This window comes from Prionailurus viverrinus, chromosome B2 (assembly GCF_022837055.1).
Source record: "Prionailurus viverrinus isolate Anna chromosome B2, UM_Priviv_1.0, whole genome shotgun sequence".
NCBI classification, from domain to species: domain Eukaryota; kingdom Metazoa; phylum Chordata; class Mammalia; order Carnivora; family Felidae; genus Prionailurus; species Prionailurus viverrinus.
The window spans coordinates 80835034-80856166 of NC_062565.1; the positions used below are offsets into that span (position 1 = coordinate 80835034).

Genomic DNA, 21133 nt, shown 5'->3' on the forward strand with positions numbered 1-21133 from the left:
GCTTATGTCACTTGTATCTTTCAGACCTGCCTCAGCCTGCTTTTTTTCATCTTCATTGATGAATGCTGCATTTAGTACTTTTTGGTTGGGTGGTTCAGATAACACCCAATTAATTCTGGGCAGCTTGAGTCACCTGGTCACTTGCTTTCCCATGGTCAGGCATTCAGTCTCTCACAAGGCATAGCTTTGCTATAAAACCCTGGAGGTATGCACTCTGATTGTTTCATTGAGGCTTACCAGAGACTTCATGCAACATATTAGCTATCATCTCTTTGAGTATCATCTGATTTGCTGGCATCTTGCACGACTTTTGTACTACAACCTGAACTTGTTGCAGAGCCTTTTCTTTGTTCCCCAGTGAAAGCTGACAGCTTTACAGGTTGATCATTTAGTGGGCCAAGTAACACATCAAGTGGCCTCTAGAATTCATAAAAGCTTATCAAGCATTGTGGGGTTTTGTGTGTGTGTGTGTGTGTGTGTGTGTGTGTGTGTGCTTATTTTAGTGCAAAGGACAGCAACTTATCTTTCACTTTGTAAAGGCTGGACCTCCAGAAACCACTGAGGTGGCAGGCACCTTAATTTTGGGGTGGGGGGAGTTTATATCCTGCCCTGTGGCTTGCATGTCTTATTACTAAAGCATCTACCATATTTGCTACCGCTCTGTCATCAGATCCAATCAGATTAATATTGTGGCCCAGTCTAAAGTTCTGGGAGATGTCAAGACTAGACTAGATTTTGTGGCCTAGTTTATGGCAGAGGAGGAAAATTAATATAGCCTTCAGATAAGATGGTGACAAGTGTATTGTCTGTGATCCATTTCGAGTTAATTTTTGTGAAGGCTGTAAGCTCTATGTCTAGATTCAAAGAGGCAAAGGGAAGGGATAGCATCTAGAGAAATATAATTTAGTGTCAGTGTTCTAGTTCTCAGTTTGGTATGGGTTCATGGATATTGACTCTATTATTAGAAAATAAATTTTGGGGTGCCTAGGTGGCTCAGTCAGTTGAGCATCTGACTCTTGATTTCGGCTTAGGTCATGATCCCAAGGTCATGGCATCAAGCCCCACATGGGCTCTGTTGAGTATGGAGCCTGCTTGGGATTCTCTCCCTCTGCCTCTCTTCCTGGCTCGTGCACTCTCTCTCTCTCTCTTTCTCACTCTCAAACAAACAAATAAAAACTTTAAAAGATTTCTTCCATGGAAGAATAAAGGCAGTGTGTGTGCCTTGATACAAGGATTATGACTGATTTGATTCAATGCAGTTGAGGTATATTTTAAAAATTAAATGTATCTTGAGGTGCCTAAGTCCTGACATTGTGATAGGAGCTGGTGATAAAAAGATGAATCATTCTTCCTCTGAAGGAGTTCAGCTTCCCGGGAAGACAAACACCCAACTAACTGTGAGAAGTGGTATACTAGTGTTACAAGGAACAAGTTGGGGCAACATAGAGGAAGTGCTATATGATCTGATCCTTGAAGGACACTGAGGCAGAGAAGAGTTGGGGAAGGCATAGACTTAGCTTCTTGTGGGTAAATTACATATATTTAATCAAAATTTTTGTCTAGATAATACATTTATGTGGTTTAAAAATCAAGAAGGTTTGGCACAAAAACAGGCACTCAGATCAATGGAACAGAATAGAGAACCCAGACATGGACCCACAAACATATGGCCAACTAATCTTTGACAAAGCAGGAAAGAATATCCAATGGAATAAAGACAGTCTCTTCAGCAAATGGTGCTGGGAAAACTGGACAGCGATATGCAGAAAAATGAACCTGGACCACTTTCTTACACAATACACAAAAATAAACACAAAATGTATGAAAGGCCTAAATGTAAGACAGGAAGCCATCAAAATCCTCCAGGAGAAAGCAGGCAAAGACCTCCTTGACCTTGGCCACAGCAACTTCTTAACACGTCTCTGGAGGCAAGGGAAACAAAAGCAAAAATAAGAATTGGGACCTCATCAAAATAGAAAGCTTTTGCACAGCAAAGGAAACAATCAGCAAAACTAAAAGGCACCCAACGGAATGGGAGAAAATATTTGCAAATGACATATCAGATAAAGGGTTAGTATCCGAAATCTATAAAGAACTTACCAAACTCAACATCCAAAACACAAATAATCCAGTGAAGAAATGGGCAAAAGACATGAACAGATACTTCTCCAAAGAAGACATCCAGATGGCCAACCAACACATGAAAAAATGCTCAACATCACTCATCATCAGAGAAATACAAACCAAAACCACAATGAGATACCACCTCACACCTGTCAGAGTGGCTAACATTTAACAACTCAGGCAACAGATGTTGGCAAGGATGCGGAGAAAGAGGATCTCTTTTGCACTGCTGGTGGGAATACAAACTGGTGCAGCCACCTTGGAAAACAGTATAGTAGTTCCTCAAAAAATTAAAAATAGAACTACCATATGACCCAGCAGTTGCACCACTAGGTATTTATCCAAGGGATACAGATAGGCTGTTTCGAAGGGGCACATTCACCCCAATGTTTAGCGGCACTATCTACAATAGCCACAGTATGGAAAGAGCCCAAATGTTCGTCGATGGATGAATGGATAAAGAAGATGTGATATATATTTACTTCAGTATTACTCAGTAATCAAAAAGAATGAAATCTTGCCATTTGCAACTACATGCATGGAACTAGAAGATATTATGCTAAGTGAAATTAGAGAAAGACAAATATTATATGAGGACTTTAAGATACAAAACAGATGAACATAAGGGAAGGGAAGCAAAAATAATATAAAAACAGGGAGGGGGACAAAACATAAGAGACTCTTAAATATAGAGAACAAAGGGTTGCTGGAGGGATTACCCCTTGTGGGCAGTGGGGGTGGGAGAATAATAATAAATGAGAGTTTATTGTGTTTAACCATTTCCCTATTGATGGACATTCTGGCATTTCCTATCTTCTGCAAATGCAGCAGTACTGTAATGAATCACTTTGTACACATCATTTTATACATGTGCAGGTAAATCTGTAGAACAAATTCCCATAAGGATATATAATTGAAGGCCAGGGTAGTAGGTTAAATTATGTTCACAAGCACACATCCTGGGATTGGGAGAGGACTTGCTGAAAGTGGTGAGAGTGAACTACTATGTTTATTAAGCTGTGGTGTCTCCTAAATATGAGACAGTCAGCTATGAATTTCATATATTCATTAATGTGAGGTTGACACTGTCGTAGAATGTTTTTCCAAGTGGAAGGTGGGATTTAATTTCATGCTTCTTAGAACTACCTTTATTTTACTTTTTTAAAAAGATTTTATTTTTTAAGTAATCTCCACACGCAATGCGGGACTTGAACGCATAGGCCCGAGACTGAGAGTTGCATGCTCTGCCTACTGAGCCAGCCAGGAGCCCCTACGGTGTTTTGAAAATCACTCACCTCGACCTTTTATTTTGCAGTTCTGTTTTTCTGTAATTGGTGTGGTTATCTTTTGGCATGGTAATACCTTTTATCTGAGGAACACCAAATTCTCTGCTAGGAACCTGATAGGTTAACCCAGTTCCTATAATTTCTCACACTTTCTTCTGGGAATCTCTTATTTTCTTATTGTAAGTTCCTCTGAATCTCAGCAGATGCGGACTTGACACAAATGAGCTTTCCTCTTCTGCTGCTGCTACCCTCTATGACTCGGAATTTCTGTTCACTGATATTATGTCAGCCTTCCCAGTTCTAATGTTTTACAGCCACTTACAGAAAACCAACAACCCCTCGTGGCCCTAGGGAGTGTATATCACCAGCTGTGAGTGCAGTGACATGGAAAGTATTGATACCATTGACTAGCACGGAGGCGGTAGCTAGTGGAGCTCTCATTCCAGGTGCGCCTTCCTCCATCCTGTTACGTTTGTTCTTTCTAAACTTCCTTTTCCCTTCTGTTTCTCTGAGTGTGTCTTGGGCCTGCCAGTGACTTCATAGATTCAACATCTCTTTTGGTGAGAGAGAAAGTTGGAACTTGAAAAAACAAAACAAAACTTGTTCTCTATGGCACTGATTCTCATCCTTTAGTGTGCTAATTCCTGCTGAGCCATTGGGCTGGTGGGGATGAGGCAGTGCGTAGAGCTCCTCCCCCCCAGCAGCAGTGCAGGGCAGTATTACCTCATGGGGACATTTCACATTATTACTATGAGGATATGGGAGAGTTGCCGACTTTGTGCCAATCCTCTGCTTGCTAAAACTCTTCAAGAATGATCAGATTGTTTTATCAGGGAAAAGTTTATTTTTATTTTTTTTAAGTTTATTTTAAAATTTATTTTTGAGAGAGTGAGTGGAGGAGGGGCAGAGAGAGAGGAAGAGAAAGAATCCCAAGCATGCTTTGCGCTGTCAGCACAGAGCCCCATGTGGGCTTCCAACTCACCAAATTTGAGATCATGACCTGAGTCGGAAAGCAAAGGTCAGACACTTAACTGACTGAGCCACCCAAGTGCCCCTGCAGGAGATTTTTAAATACATCAACATAGGGTTGTGGGCTTTTTTTTTTTTTAAACCTCACTTTCTGGTTTAAACATTATTATCTTGAGTTAGGTAATGCATTTGCTGTTCAGATGATTCAGTGTAAAAGTATTCATTCCACCTGTTCCCCAGTCACTCAGTTACCTCCCTTGAGGCAACTAATAGGAGTTTCTTGCGTACCATTCTGAATTACTCAATGCATAATGTATGATTTTAATGTTTGACTCTGACAAAATGCATTAAAGGTATTACATTCATTAGTCTTCAGGTGAATTTTAGAATTAAATGTCAAGGGCTTTTTGGGACAGTGTGCCCAGTACTATACAAACACATATATTAATACATCATATGTTTTTGCCTCTAGTTAATTCTGGCAATTTGTACTTGAGGCTAGTGTGTGATATAGTGGAAATTTGAGCTCCTCACCTGTTTAGCCTTTATTATCCTTTTTTAAAAACTAAATATGTGAAAATAGAATAGGCAGATGATAGGAACTATTAATAGTTTTTAAAAAATGTTTATTTTTGAGAGAGCAAGCACACAAGTGGGGGAGGGGCAGAGAGAGGGAAGGACAGTATATCCAAAGTGGGCTGTGTGCTGGCAGCAGACAGCCCGATGTCGGTCTCAAACTCACGAACTGTGAGATCATGACCTGAGCTGAAGTTGGATGCTTAACCAACTGAGCCACCCAGCCACCCTAAATAGTTTTATATACTTTCAAAATTTAAGCAGAAAAGAGCAGGCTCAGAAATGTGCATAGGAGCTGTGATTTGAAGTCACCATTGGGTTCTAGTAACACCCTTGCTGTCACCCCTTCTAAGATGGCAGTAAGACTGTACTTGAGATGTGACTAATGTAGATGTTATGTAAGACTGGGAATTAGGAGACCTAGTCTCTGTCCACATTGGGCAAGTTATTTGAGCTCTCTGGAATTCAAATACTTTCTCCAAAAAATCTGACAGAGCTTTCTAAGGCTTTCAGATTATCCACTTGGAGTTGGTTGGGGGGGGGGGCGGTGGGGATATCCTGAGCTGCCTGTTTCAGCCTAATAGAGTATTGGTAGCACGCGTAATCTACAGACATGTACAGCCCCCTCTCTGGTTTATTGATCTCTTTTTGAGATGTTACTACTTGCAGCCTAGCATGATTTGCAAGAACACTTTGGGCTTGATTGTCACTCCATTTTTACTTGTTCACATTTCATGAGGCAAGACTCATCCCAGGCAGCTGTTGAATGAAATTGGACGTGACCCATTGATCTATGACATGGATTCCCAATCGGTTGGAAGAAATGCACCCAAAACTCAAATCATCCACAAAAAAGATAGGAAGATTCTCATTTGTTTCACTTTTCATTTGTAAATATGATATACCAGGAGGGGCTCAGGCTTGGGGTCAATTAAAGGAAAATATCACGAGAGAATTGCAAAGCCCCAGAGGACATTTTGACCTCTAGAGAGAACTAGGTTAGACTCCATTGATCAAAACTACTGTGCTCATTCTGGATCCTGCCCCACACCCAGCTGATTAGACGCTTTATATCTGCAACCAGCAGCAGTTTTTCACTAATTAGCCACTCATGGTCCAACTTTAAGGTTCTGTGAGCAGTTACTATTATTTTTGACCACCTATAAGGTAAGTGGTAAATATGTGGACTTCCTTGTTTGTGAGAAATATAGGAAATCCCTGTGGGGATAGAAAGATAAGATCTGAAATAAAATTCAGGAAAGGAGCACCAGTTTTTACATGGGAGATGCTAAATTAGTATTTGATAATAAAACTCAAGAATATTTCTAGGACCTGTTTTCATTATTGATAAAAAGTAGTTACTTTTGGGAAACAGGAATATTTGTCTAAAGGATTTTGCTCTTGCATGTCAATATGCATGATTGTATTCCTGTTTTCCATGTTGGAGCAGTTTTCCTTTACTTGTTATTTAAAGATAATAATTCCCAAGTTTTAAAGGGATACCGGCAATAGAAACATTAAATAGGTTAGGACTGCCAAGTAGAGGATAATTTAACAAATTGAGTTAACTTTCCCATTTCAGTGTTTTTATATAAAATAGAAGCTCTAGATATTTTTTTAAGTGCTAAAGGAATTATTATTTTTTATCTTTATTTTTTATTTTAGAGAGAGAAAGAGAGTGCACGAGTGGGGGAGAGGGGCAGAGGGAAAGAGAATCTTAAGCAGGGTCCATGCTCAGTGCAGAGCCTGACATGGGGCTCAATCCCCCGACCCTGGGATTATGACCTGAGCTGAAATCAAGAGTCGGATGTTCAACTGACTGAGCCACCCAGGCTCCTCAGGAATTAATTTTTAATAAAGAATAATGTCTAGTGGCGCCTGGGTGGTTCAGTCAGTTGAGTGTCCGACTTCAGCTCGGGTCGTGATCTTGCAGTTGTGGGTTCAAGCCCCATGTTGGGCTCTGTGCTGACAGCTTGGAGCCTGGAGCCTGCTTCGGATTCTGTCTCTCTCTCTGCCCCTCCCCCACTCCCGCTCTGTCTCAAAAATAAACATTTAAAATTTTTTGAAAAAAAGAATAATGTCTGTAGATTTTTAAAGGAATAATGAGAAAGCACCTGAACTCTTTAAGAGAGGATAGAACTTAGTAAATTGTTGCTTCAGCTAATAAGGCATAAGTCCAAAATTTTTAAATCTAATATTTTATTTACAAGTAGTATATGTAACTACCTTCTTAATTTTGAATTTCAAGCAATTCGCAAGCATATAGAGTAAAATAAGTCTCATTAATACCCCTCCCAAATTCAGAGAGGTATCTACTATTTATATTTTATTTAAAAAATTTATATATATGTATGCATATACAGGTAAATTTATATAAATGTTTACTTTGGATAAAAAATTAGTCATACTTGCTTAGAAGAAGAGTCTTTATTCTTTTTCCTTTTTTTTTCCCCTACCCCCCTCCACTGTCATCACTTCCTAGAGACCTCCAATAACCTGTATTAACTTCCTGGTGTGTGCCCTGTATTTTTTTCAAAGTCATAAAGTCTCCGTAGTCATATAGTCATATAGTCCAAAGTCATATATATATATGTGTGTATATTTCTACATATATCTACCATATACACACACATATGTATATATACATATATATATATACACACACACCATATACATGTGCATACATATATATGTACATTTATAGGATTTTATTTTAATCTGATATAAAATCTCACATTGAATCTATCAATCAGTTCATTTGGGGAGAACTGACAGCTTTACAAATACTGAGCTTTCCAATCCCTGAGCATGGTATATCCCACATTTAATTCATATAAATAGGAGTATGTGTATGTGTATTTGGCATTGTGTCTCTCCTTGAAACTCTATCCTTTGGTTTCAGTGATGGTTCTCTGTTTTCATAATCTCCCCCTGCCCCCCAACTTTCTTTGGCCATTTCTCACTTTTACTTTATTTGTATTCATTTTATTTGTATTTTATTTGTAGACGTATTCTCCTATGTTATTTTTCAGGGTTTTGTCATTGGCTCACTTTTTCTTGTCCCTGAGTGATCTCCTCTCTACCTATTCAGTGATTATTCACAAATGTTTATATTTAGTTTGTATTTTTTGTTGTTGTTTTTATTGTCTTCTAGACCCAAATGCCTTCTGGGACAGCTCCAGTCCTGCCATTCAGTTTTGCTCAGTAAAATCTAAAAATTTTTTCCAATGATAATTTCTGGCATTGATGTGCTTAAAAAAAACTTCCTCTATTTCAAGATTCTAAAACATTCTTTCATATTTTATTATAATACTTATATGGTTAACTTAAAAAAATTTTTTTAATGTTTATTTTGAGAGAGACAGAGAGATGAGAGAGTTGGGTAGGGGCAGAGAGAGGGAGAGAGTATCCCAAGCCAGCTCTGTGCTGTCTGTGCCCGATGCAGGGCTCGATCCCATGAACTGTGAGATCATGACCTGAACCTAAACCAAGAGTTGGGTGCTTAACCAAATGAGCCAGACACACAGGCACCCCTATGGTTGGCATTTTTACATTTAATACTTTATTCCACTTGGAATTTATTTTTTTTGGGAGATACGTTGGGAAAATGTAATGATTCCATGTTGTGTGTGTGTGTTTAAAGAGAGAGACAGCACAAGCAGGGGAGGGGCAAAGGGAGAAGGAGAGAGAGAATCTCAAGCAGGCTCCACACACAGCTCAGAGCCCAATGATGTGGGGCTTGATCTCATAACTATGATATTATGACCTGGGTTGAAATCAGAGGTGGATCCTTAGCTGACTGAGCCACCCAGGCGCCCCATCTCTTGTATTTTTGAGTTGATATTCATCCAATCTTTTCACGATTTGTTCATTTTATGTTAGATTCCTTACTGACCAAATACTGTGAGGGCTGGACCAGGTATATCTTGTTCACTGTTGAATTCCCTGGCATCTAGGACAATGCCTAGATGATAGTAAGATTTAGTAAATATTATTGAATGGGTGAATTATGGAAGAGAAAATTCTTTCATTATTGGTTTTTAACTTAATAACACTTTTCCTGTTTTTTCTTCATATCTTTCATATTGGGAAGTCTTCTACATCTTAGAAGCCTTTAATCTAACTTTTTAATCTCATTGAACTTTGAAAAACATTTTTTTTTTTAGGGTAAACCAAATAACCTATTCATGTCAGCTCTGCTTTAATTCTTTCCTGGATCCAAGCTTGCTAGAAAAGCAGTTTATATTCACTTTTCTTCTAAGTTAGCAAAGCTTTCATGAAAACATGCTGTTCCAGATGTGGCGTTGTGGATGTAATCAAATGTCTGGTACTGTCTCTGTGTCTGCTTAATCTTTACTGCTATCCTGTGCCAGTTCCAGAGGGTATATTTGGCTGATTTGTTTTCTTGCAGTGGGAGCATGGATAATATAATACATAATGAGGATTTACTTTTTTTTGTTGTATGTGTGATGATTATTCCAGTGATAAGGTCAAGGAACCGAGTTTTAAAATGGAAAGATGATTCAACCCACTATTATTTATTGATACCTTCTGTGTGCAAAGAACAAAATGCTATAGAATGTGTCCCTATCTGCAAAGAGTGTACAAGATGAGGGATGTAAGGCACAGCCTTCACAAAACTCATTTTAGGCACAGTGCCAAATGAGTGGTATAAAAAATAGTGTGAGCATTTAGGAATGGGAAAAACCACTCTGACTTGGGATGGCAAGGGAAAACTTCTTGGAAAAGTTGAGACTCATGTAAGATCATGTAGGATGTCTGGTTAATGGGGCCTCTCATCTGGGCAGAGAAATGAACAAAACTTGAGATGGAATGCATTATACAAATATGAGGGCCATCGCATATATGGAATGAGTCAACTTTGTGTCAGAGAGAAGGAAAGGATAGTTTTTTTTTTTTTTCTTCCCAAATCATATTCCTTGGAAGTATCCTATTTCATCAAGCATGGGCCATAAATAATTAGGGCTGGAAAATGCTTCATAGCTTTTCTGACGTGAAAAAAGAACCTGCTTTATTAATGAGCCTGTCTTTATACATTATATCCATGGGTGCTATTAACTTCAGTACTTTCTGTATGTTTCAGACATTAATCTCTTACCATGGGGGATTGGAATTTACTGGGTGACATCCTAGAGGAAGTTCACTCCCACTCAACTATAGTGGGGAAAATCTGGCTGACCATTCTCTTCATTTTCCGAATGCTGGTACTGGGTGTGGCTGCTGAAGATGTCTGGGATGATGAACAGTCAGCATTTGCCTGCAACACCCAGCAGCCAGGTTGCAACAATATCTGTTATGATGATGCTTTCCCTATCTCTTTGATCAGGTTCTGGGTTTTACAGATAATCTTTGTGTCTTCTCCTTCTCTGGTGTATATGGGCCATGCACTTTATAGACTCAGGGCCTTTGAAAAGGAGAGGCAGAGGAAAAAGTCACACCTTAGAGTCCGGATGGAGAATCCAGAGCTTGAATTGGAGGAGCAACAAAGGATAGATAGAGAGCTGAAGAGATTGGAGGAGAAGAGAATCCATAAAGTCCCTCTGAAAGGATGTCTGCTGCGTACTTATGTCTTACACATCTTAACGAGATCCGTGCTAGAAGTAGGGTTCATGATAGGCCAGTATGTTCTCTATGGGTTTCAAATGCACCCCCTTTACAAATGCACTCAATCTCCTTGCCCTAATGCAGTGGATTGCTTTGTATCCAGGCCCACAGAGAAGACAATTTTCATGCTCTTTATGCACAGCATTGCAGCCATCTCTTTGTTCCTTAATGTACTGGAAATATCTCATCTGGGAATCAGGAAAATCATGAGGGCACTTTATGAGAAATCCAGCAATGAGGACATTGAGGATGAAAGTGGCACTCCATTCCATTTGAAAAAATATTCGGTGGCCCAGCCTTGTATGATTTGCTCTCCCTTGCCTAAAAGAATCTCTTTACTTCAAGCCAACAATCAACAGCAAGTCTTTCAAGTCAATGTGCTGAAGTCTAAAACCACATGTGAAAGCCTACAGCCCAGGCAACTTGAATTAGACCCTTGCTGTATTAAAAAAGAGTGGACTGAGAAGGATCAGCACAGCGGACAGCTCCATGTCCACAGCCCATGTCCCTGGGATGACAGTGCTCGAATTCAGCACCAGGGACAGCAACCAGGCCATTCATTTGGCCTAGAAAATGTAAAGTCCCAGTCCTGGCTAGGTACAGAGATGGCTCCTAGACATTGCCCATCCTATGCAATAGGAACCTGGGAGCAGTCCCAGGATCTACGACCCTCAGGAGAGCCTCTTACAGAGTTGCACAGTCACTGTAGAGACAGCGATGGCAGCATGAGAGAGAGTGGGGTCTGGACAGACAGATCTCACCTGGATAGTCGCAAGGCCAGCTTTCTGTCCAGATTGCTGTCTGAAAAGGGACAGTTGCACAGTGACTCAAGAAGCCTCAGTTCTCAGAACAGCTCTTGCTTGGATCTTCTGCACCGGGAAAATAGTCCCTCGCTTCTGCCTTCTGCCACTGGGTATAGAACATCAATGGTAAGTAAGGACTGATCATAGAACTATTACAAGAGATGTTCCACTCTGGCTGCTTCTTAGTCGTCCCTTTCCAATTTCCTGGTGTGTATACGTGTGTGTTGAGAGAGAGGGAGAGGAGGTGAGGGAGGTTAATTTATAGAGAGTTGAATCCAGTCATTCAGTACATTCAGTTAAATTCAGTTCATGAAATAAAGTTACTGAACACTTACTTTATATCATTCAGTCTTGCAAGAGCTGGGTTTATAAATGGATAAAATACTGTCTCTCCCATCAAAGGGCTCAGAGTCTAGATGGGGAAGTCATACAGGTAAACATAAATGTGATCAAGTGTAAGGTGCCATGTTAGAAGGAGTGTGCAGGCAAAGGAAGGAGTGGACAATTCTTTATGAATGGGTCAGGAAAAGCTTCATTGTTGAAGTTACTTTTGAATTGAGTCTTTTTTTTTTTTATTGTTTTTGAATTGAGTCTTGAAAGATGTAGTGAATTTCTCCAGAACTAGGAGGACTGGGGTGCATGAAAGAAGGACATCTCAGTACAGGGAGCAGCATAGACAAAGGCTGAGAGGTGTGACACAGCAGGGATGTCTGGGGAGCTACATGTGGCTGGAGCACTGAGTGGTAGGAAGGCTATGGAGAGGGAAGGGTGGAGAAGGGTCATGGAGGCCTTGTGGGAAGGCAATGGAGAACCCATAGAGGGTGTGCAGCAGAGGAGTTAAGGGATCAGCATTACATTTTAGAAAGCTCTTTCTATCACAGTGTGGAAAATGGATCAAAAGAGAGCATTTGTAACCTTCAGCAGCCCTTGTCTTGCTAAAGAAGGAGGGTGTGCTCCATTGTTTTAATAGCTCTGGCATTTAAAGGTCATATACGAATATTTGGTGATATATTTCACAAAGACTAAAATCAATATAGTATTGATTTTAATTCTGTTCTCTGAAAAGCCAGTGTGGAATAAGCATTTCCTGGCCATTGTTAAGACATAATGGATATTTACTGTGGACTCTTCTCAGTTCTGGAAAAAGAAAAAATGACATTTGCTTTATCCACTGCTCCTAATAGCTTTAAAAGTTTTTTTTTTTAATGTTTATTTTTGAGAGAGAGAGAGCAAGAGCAAGCGAGCGAGTGAGCAGGGGAGGGGCAAAGAGAGGAAGACAGAATCCAAAGCAGGCTCCAGGCTCTGAGCTGTCAGCACAGAGCCCAATGTGGGGCCTGAACTCACGGACTGTGAGATCATGACCTGAGACAAAGTCAGGCACTTAACTGACTCAGCCACCCAAGCACCCCTTAATAGCTTTTTTCCATTAGAAAGAAATCCCCCTAGTTGAGCTCACTTGGTTGAACTTATACACTTGCTTTTTCCTGTTAATGATAATGATTAAATCTATGATGATTGAATCTCTATCCCAATTTCATATATCCTGTGAGTTTAGAGATATTTTTACCACACTAAAGCCATATCTTGAGGCTTTGAGGAGGCATCATCCTACTCAGAGTTTTCCTATAATACTTCTTTCAAACTGATATTCATTTCTTGGCAGTGACCGGCCATCTATTCAGGAGACTATGTTTAATTTTTTTTTTTTTAACGTTTATTTTTGAGACAGAGACAGAGCATGAACAGGGGAGGGGCAGAGAGAGAGGGAGACACAGAATCTGAAACGGGCTCCAGGCTCTGAGCTGTCAGCACAGAGCCCGAGGTGGGGCTTGAACTCACGGACCATAAGATCGTGACCTGAGCTGAAGTCAGACGCTTAACCGAACTCATGGACCATGAGATCATGACCTGAGCTGAAGTCAGATGCTTAACCGACTGAGCCACCCAGGCGCCCCCAGGAGACTATGTTTAAGATCAGAGTGTGGCTACTTGGAACCCCATAACAAACTACAGCAGGGTTCTCAGCCCTGGCCACGAGTTACAGTCATCTGGGAGCTTTAAAAAATTGTCATGCCCAGGACCCATCCAATTCCATTTAACCCAAAATCTCTGGGGTGGGGGGGATGCAGGATCAGTATTTATGTATGTATGTATATATATATGTGAACTATATACATATATATGTGTGTATACATATGTAAACTGTATACAGTAAGAGCTTGGATTGCGAGTAACTTGTTCTGTGAGTGTTCCACAAGATGAGCAAACATTTCCAATAAATTTTAACTTGATAAACAAGTGATGTCTTGCAATATGAGTAGTGTGTGATGCTGAATGTCACATGATCACAACTGAACCAATGGTTCTTGAAATTCACTTTGATATACAAGTGCTTTGGAGTACAAGCTTGTTTCTGGAATGAATTATGCTTGCAAACCAAGGTTGTACTGTATATGCATATATATGTGTGTGTATGTATGTGTGTGTGTGTGTATATGTATATATATGTGTGTGTGTGTGTATATATATATATATATATATATATATATAAACACTGATTCCAAGATCAAGAGTCACATGCTCTACTGACTGAGCCAGCCAGGTGCCCCTAGGATTAGTATTTTTTAAACTCTCATGGTGATTGAAATGTGCAGCCAGTGTTGAAAACCACTATTTTAGAGTAACCTTGCCAGTGACTCGTGCTTCTTACCTACATTTGTGAAGTCAGCAAGACAGTTTTAATCATTTTCCCTCTCTTGTACCTGCTTCCATGTAAGAGGAGCATTTGTTTTGTCAGAGAATTGAGGGAGACACGGTAGTGTTTAGTAGAGACAGATTTTCTTAATCTCTCAGATTATCTTTTGGGAGAGGCCAGCCATTTTTGTGAGTTTGGAGAAAAGATGATGAAGATGATAGGCCCCTTTCTTTTTTTGTCTTCCACTTTCTTCCCTTTTAGTTTATTTTTTTTTTTTAATGTTTCTGGGAATTACAAATAATGTCTTTGGACACAGAGCTTTACTACTTATGGTAACTTTCCCCCAGACCTCTTACAGGGTTGACAGGAGACTTCACTTCCCAAGTGGCAGGAAGACTTGGGGATTGAGGCCACAGCTGTCAACTCCAGAGCACTGTGGCTGACACATCATGCTTCTTGCCAACAGAGAGATCTTTAATTAGAAATTAGTGCAGCAAACAGGATTATAATCATCTAGGGTCAAAACATGGACTGTAAACTGCTTTCTACACTGTCTTAGGTCCTACATGGCAGAATTTTTAGGGCTCAGTCAGATGCATTTTGACATTTCAGAGCGAAATGACTTCTGGTAGGACCATAGTTGCTTTGTCACTTATGATGTGTCCCATAGAGGGAATTGTCCAGCAATAGAAATGCATTCTATTTTAGAAGGTTACAAAAGTCACTTGGAGGAGCCATGATTTTATGCTCTGACATTTCCCTTACTTTCACCCAACCCCACAGTTTCTTCAAGTCCAAGCTCATTGATTGCTAAATAATTTTGGTCAAGGTTGGTTTTTGGAGGATAGATTTAGCTGGGCATGGAAAGCAGACTTCCGGTCTGGCCAAGTGAGCCTGGGGAGGAGGGCTGGCTGAGTTTTAGGAACCCATGCTACCCTCTGAAAACGAGATGTTTCCTCATTGTTGAATGCAGAGATGCAATGGAGCAGTAAATCTCTTGCTGAGTTCCACATAAAATCACTAGGGAAGCTTTGAAATTTTCCCCCATAAGAATCTCTGCTGATGGAGCCTGGACACCAGTATTTTTTTTAAGCTCCTAGATGATTCCAGTGTGCAGCCAGAGTTCAGAACCATGGCTATAGAGGAGGGAGGTTTTGGCATTAGGAAGAAGGTTGTCCTGTGAAGTTTTCCAATTTTCGGGGCATTCAAGTGATAAAGAGTGCTCTCCTTTTGTAGCTTCAAAAGCTGAGGATGCTTGCACTTCTTGGTCTTTCTGCCTGGGATGCACCACCCGCCTCAAGACTTGGCATGACTGATGGAGCCAGCTGTGCCAAGGCCCTGCAGAGTTCTCTTGGGCCATTATCAAGGAGGGGAGAGATAAGGGTGAGGTTGAAACAGTCAGGAGCTGATATATGGGGCTTTATAGGCCACAGAAAGGAATCTGGGTTGGATGGCAGAGGGGTGGTGGTGATCTGACACATACATTTTAAAAAACACACTTTCTGGAGAGTCTATTATAGGGCTGCTATGGTCTGAATGTTTGTGCCCCCGCCCCCCCCAATTCATATGTTGAGACTTAATCACCAATATGATGGTATTTGGAGGTGGGGTCTTTGGGAGGTGATTAGGTCATGAAGGTAAAGCCTTCGTGATTAGGATTAGTGCCCTTATCAAAGGGGCCACAGAGAGTTCCTTATCCTATCTGCTATGTGAGGACACAGAAAAAAGACAGCTATCTATGAACCAGGAAATGGGTTTTTATGAGATAGTGAATCTGTCAGTACCTTTATCTTGGGCTTCCCAGCCTCCAAAGCTGTGGGAAATAAATAATCCACCCTGTCTACAGTATTTTGTTATAGAAGCCTGAATAGACTAAGACAAGGGGTAAGAGTACAATCAGGGAGGCCAGCTAGAGGCTTACACAATGACCCAGGTGAAAGAGGCATGTGGCTCAGACCAGGGGTACCATCATTTATGGTTTGCATGGAAGAACAGTTTTTTTCTTACTTGTTGTATTTCAAATTAAAGTAATACATGCTCATTGAAAGAAATTAAAGCAATATAAAAGAACATAGAGAATAAAATAGGAACCTGACCATGTGAGGATTCATCTCTTCTCATCTAGATTCAGTTCTCACTTCTCCCTAAAGGCAACTGCTGTGAACAGCTTGGGAACACACCCCTACCTTTCTCAAGGTATTCATAATCCATCTTTGAGGACAAATATATGTCCACACATATATGTTAATTTTTAAAATATAGATGTGATCATGTAGAGATGTGGAGATGTCTTTGCAATTTGCTTTTTCTCAGTTGATGATACATCACAGGGATCTTCCCATGTCAGGATTTGTGGAAATGCCTCAGTTTTTTTTTTTTTTTTAATGCTTATTTATTTGTGTGAGAGACAGCATGAGTAGGGGAGGGACAGAGAGAGGGAGACAGAGAATCTGAAGCAGGCTCTGAGCCATCAGTGCAGGGCCCAATGTGGGGCTCAAACCCATGAACCATGAGATCATGACCTGAGCCAAAGTCAGATTCTTAACTGACTGAGCCACTCAGGTGCCCCAGAACTACCTCAGTTTTACATCACTTCATGCTTTTGTATGGTATTAATGAGCCATAAGACACTTGATGGCCAGTTAGCCATTCTAACTTTTTTTTCTCCTGCACACAATGTTGCAGTGAATGTTTCATACATATATCTTTAAGTGGAATTGTTGGTTTTAATGGGCATACATGTTTTATATTTTGATAGATGCTGAAAATTTTTGCTTAGGAAGGACCACACCAATTTATTTTCTTATCAGTACATTGGTACCTCTTTTCCCACATTCTTGTTCATACCAGCCATTATCTCCCCCCCCCCCACCCCTGCAATTTGATGAACTAGACATGTTCCCCTTCATTTTAATTTACATCTGTAATTACCGGTCAGGTTGTTCATGTTTATTGGTCATCTGTATTTCTTTTTTTTTTTTTTTTTAAATGTTTATTTGTTTGTGAGACAGAGAAAGACAGAGTTTGAAGGGGGGAGGGTCAGAGAGAGGGAGACACAGAATCTGAAACAGGCTCTGGGCTCTGAGTTATGAGCACAGAGCCCGACATGGGGCTTGAACTCACAGAGGGTGAGATCATGACCTGAGCCGAAGTCGGACGCTTAACCAACTGAGCCATCCAGGCGCCCCTGGTCATCTGTATTTCTACCAAGAATGATCCTTTCCTATCTTTTCTGTTGGGATACTTGTTTTTCTTCTGATTTTTAGGAGCTCTTATATGATATTATGTTAACTCTTTGTATGTATATAGAAAGATTTTCTCCCAGTCTCCTGGTCTCTTATCCCTGTTTATAGCATCTTTGAATTTTTAATATTATATTAAATCTAAAATCTCTATTACTTCTAGGTTCTTTGTGTCATTTCAGAAGGTCTTGAGGTGCTAGGGTGGCTAAGTCAGTTAAGCATCTGACTCTTGATTTCGGCTCAGGTCATGATCTTGTGGTTATGAACTCAAGCCCTGAGTCAGGCTCCACACTGAGCATGGAGCCTGCATGGGATTCTCTCTTTCCATCTCTCTGCCCCTCCCCTGCTCATGCTCTGTCTCTCAAAATAAATAAACATTAAAAAAGAGAGAGAAGGTCTTTTTTTTTTGACTCAGCATTAACAAGGATTATTGGATGGATGTTTTGAGGATGAACTGTACTAATTTATTGAGCCCTTTGGCTGAGAAGTTTAAAAAATTTTTTTAAAAAACATTTATTCAGTTTTGAGATACAGAGAGAGACAGAGCATGAGTAGGGGAGGGGCAGAGAGGAAGACACAGAATCTGAAGCAGGCTCCAGGCTCTGAGCTGTCAGCAGAGTCTGACACAGGGCTCGAACTCATGGACCGTGAGATCGTGATCTGAGCCAAAGTCGGAAGCTTAACCGACTGAGCCACCCAGGCGCCCCTGGCTGAGAAGTTTTATAGAACAATCAACAAAGCATCTAAAGAAGAGGAGGAAAGATACACACTTCATTAAGAGCCTGATGGTGGTCTAGACACTGCCGTGGGCTTCCTTTCTGTAACTATTTCCATTTTATGGATACAGAAATAGATGACTTGCCCAAAGTCATACAATTAGGATGTGATGAAGCATAGTCCTTCGTACATAGCAGGGACATAAATTAATATTTACTGGATGAGTGAATGACCTGGAATTTTATCCTAAGCCTGTCTGACTCAACCCAAGTTCCGTCTTCTATACTTTGTTGCTACTTCTTGCTCTTTCTGCACAAGGGAGCCTAAGTGTAGCATATTTTTAGGATCAAGGATAGATTACTGCAAAATAGAATATGCCACAATGGATCACTTTCCACATTTTACAAAGTAAAAAATCTGGCTAATTGTAAAAGGGGCAAAGATGGAGCTTTGGAAAAGGTTGGCTTAGAGTTTTAGACCTGGATTTTGGATAAAAACAACAACCGGAGAAGAATAAGAAGATGGCAGGTGGGATCAGAGGTTTCTGGGAATAGAAGCTCTTACATGGGCATTCATCTCTGGGTCAACCTAGAATTGTCTTCTGCAACAGGGTTTGATTGGATCCCTGGTATCTGTGACATATACAGGGTCCCAGGTGGGTTGTCAGGACTGACTTTTACAAGCCCTTTGAGTCTATTTAGTTTTATTTGTCTTGTTTCCTCTCTCTTTCAGAACATGCTTCTAGAACTTTCATCTATTATGAAAAAATAATTCATGCTTGGGGCCAGAAAAATGGACCAAGGACCAACCAGCATCTGCAGGAGAAAAGTTGCACCTTTGTTAGCTCAAACTGCAAGAAGAATTGTGGGAACCATCCCCTCCACAGAGACACCTGCCAGGCGATGGGTGTGTACAGGGTGCTCCCACCTGGGCCCACCTCCACAGGAGACCTCCCTTCCCTGATGGGGCTGGGATCAACCTCTTACTGCCCCACTTGGCCTCACTACCTGAGGCAGGTCTGATCTCTGGCAGGATTAGGCAGGGAGGAAGTGTGCACCCTGAGAGAAAATCCAGGGGTAAAAGCTGCTGCCACTCTGAGGGGAGAAGGATTGAGGAGCGGCTATCCTTCCCCCATCCAGCAGCCTCATAGGGCTTGTTGACCTGCTCACTGCAGAGAGCACCCCAGCTCTGCAGTGGCATAGCAGTGGCAGTTGGGACCATTGGATGGATGGATGGATGGATGGATGGATGGATAGATAGATAGATAGATAGACAGACTAGATAGACAGATTAGACTATTGGTTCTGTCTCTCTGGAGAACCCTAATACATTGGGTAACTGCCTGGGATATTGCAGAAGGGAGCCCAGCATTGGATGGGGCTGGTCTGTGTTTCTAGCCCAAATGGCTTCTGAGTCTTCTCTGTCCCCATACTTTGCAGAAGTGGAAATGAGGCGTGGAGATATGAAGAGGCATGATCTGTTCCACAGTGAGTTGGTAGAAGAGCCAGTGAAGACCAGGTGGATGAAAATGATGCTGGGGCCAAGTCCAAGTGGGTGCCATTAAGGGGCATACCATATTCCAGGTGCTTAAGACACATTATCTATACCTGTTTTATCTACAACTGTGCAAAGTTATTGTTTGCCCCCATTTTATAAACCAGAGAAGGCTCAAAGAGACTAAGTAACTTGCCCCACAGCTAAAGGTCACACAGCTAAAGTGCATGCAGTGCAGCTGAATTGAAACCCAGATCCAGGTCCAGCTGTTCCGAGGCCTGGACTCCTTCCAGGAAGCTGTGAAGTCGTGTTCTCTCTCTTGTCCATAACAATCAGCAGCCCCCGGGCAATGATTTATTTGCACATCCGTCTGACCAACTAACCTGTGAAAGCTACAAGGATAAGGCCTGTGCATTTTAAGTCTCGGATGCCCAGCATGCAGCGTAGTGTTGGTTGAATGAATGTATGTTTATGTATAGATGCCAAAGACAATATAGTACCCATCGCTTTAAACTCTCCAGTCTATTCCTTATTCACTAGTGTTCTGTCATGTCCTGTCAATAGGTTTATTATGAGAGATTCTTTCAGAAGAGTCTGTAGGGCAGCACTTTTTTTCTTTGATTTAAATTTCCTTTACCCTCAGAAGCCTTTATAATGTCATCAACTGTTCAGCACAAATAGAGGTTTAAAAAAAGGGGCACCTACCTGGGTGGCTCAGTTGGTTAAGCATCTGACTCTTGATCTCAGCTCAGGTCTTGATCTCAGGGTCATGAGTTCAAGCCCCAAGTTGGGCTCCACGTTGGGCATGAAGCCCACTTAGAAAAAAAAAAAAAAAGTTAAAGGACCAGTGTAAAATGTAATGCTACCAGTAAATGCTGGTGTGTCTCTGACGGTTTGCATCTATTGCTTTAGGATGAGGATCACTGCCTCAGGGATGCACTGGTCTTCAAAGGGGAAGAATAAAATCTAGCCATGAAGAACCAGCAATGGCTTTTTTTGGCTGACTGAGCAGGCCAGTGGCAGATATATGCTGGGATCTGTAGGAGTCAGAGGTGGTGAAAACAGAAGGTATCGTGTTCTTGAATCAAATGAAAGGAAAGACACTTGCATCATGGGATGTGGGATGAGTGGCTTTTTCCATCTCTCTGGGCCTTGATTCTTTGACACCAAGAAGTATCACATTCATTTATACCAGGAAAGCAAAGCTGCTCAATGGGGAGAATTGGAAACCCATCCCACTCTGGGCACTATCACAAGCTGATGTCAAACATCAAGTACAGTCTTGCTAGTGCATCCTAATTGAGGGGGTAGGGGTGACGGTCTGGAGAAGTAGAACTGTTTGAAAGAAGAGCCTAGTTATTTACAAACAGATACAACAAAACTGTTGGCAGGGACTGGTATAGGGGTAGCCAATCTGAGAATCCTCATTGTACCCTGGAAGTAGATATGAATCCCTTCAAAGGTGCACATTCAAAGGAAAGGAAATAATGGCTGTTGCCCATTTGGGGCAGGATGGTGTTTAAATGCTCCCCTTCTGCAACACACAATAGCTTTTTAATTCTATTTCCAACTATGATGGTCATTCCTGCCACAAGTGCAAAC

The 21133-nt window shown here is 41.1% G+C and overlaps 1 protein-coding gene across 1 annotated transcript; it reads left to right on the forward strand.

Moving 5' to 3' along the window:
* Positions 1–10028: 10028 nt before the first annotated feature.
* On the forward strand, positions 10029–19999 carry GJA10 (gap junction protein alpha 10). The gene is made up of 3 exons (XM_047858299.1): positions 10029–11509; positions 18770–18943; positions 19477–19999. Exons 1-2 carry the CDS (start codon positions 10076–10078, stop codon positions 18806–18808), a joined length of 1473 nt encoding a protein of 490 aa, XP_047714255.1. The 5' UTR covers positions 10029–10075; the 3' UTR covers positions 18809–18943; positions 19477–19999.
* Positions 20000–21133: the final 1134 nt, after the last annotated feature.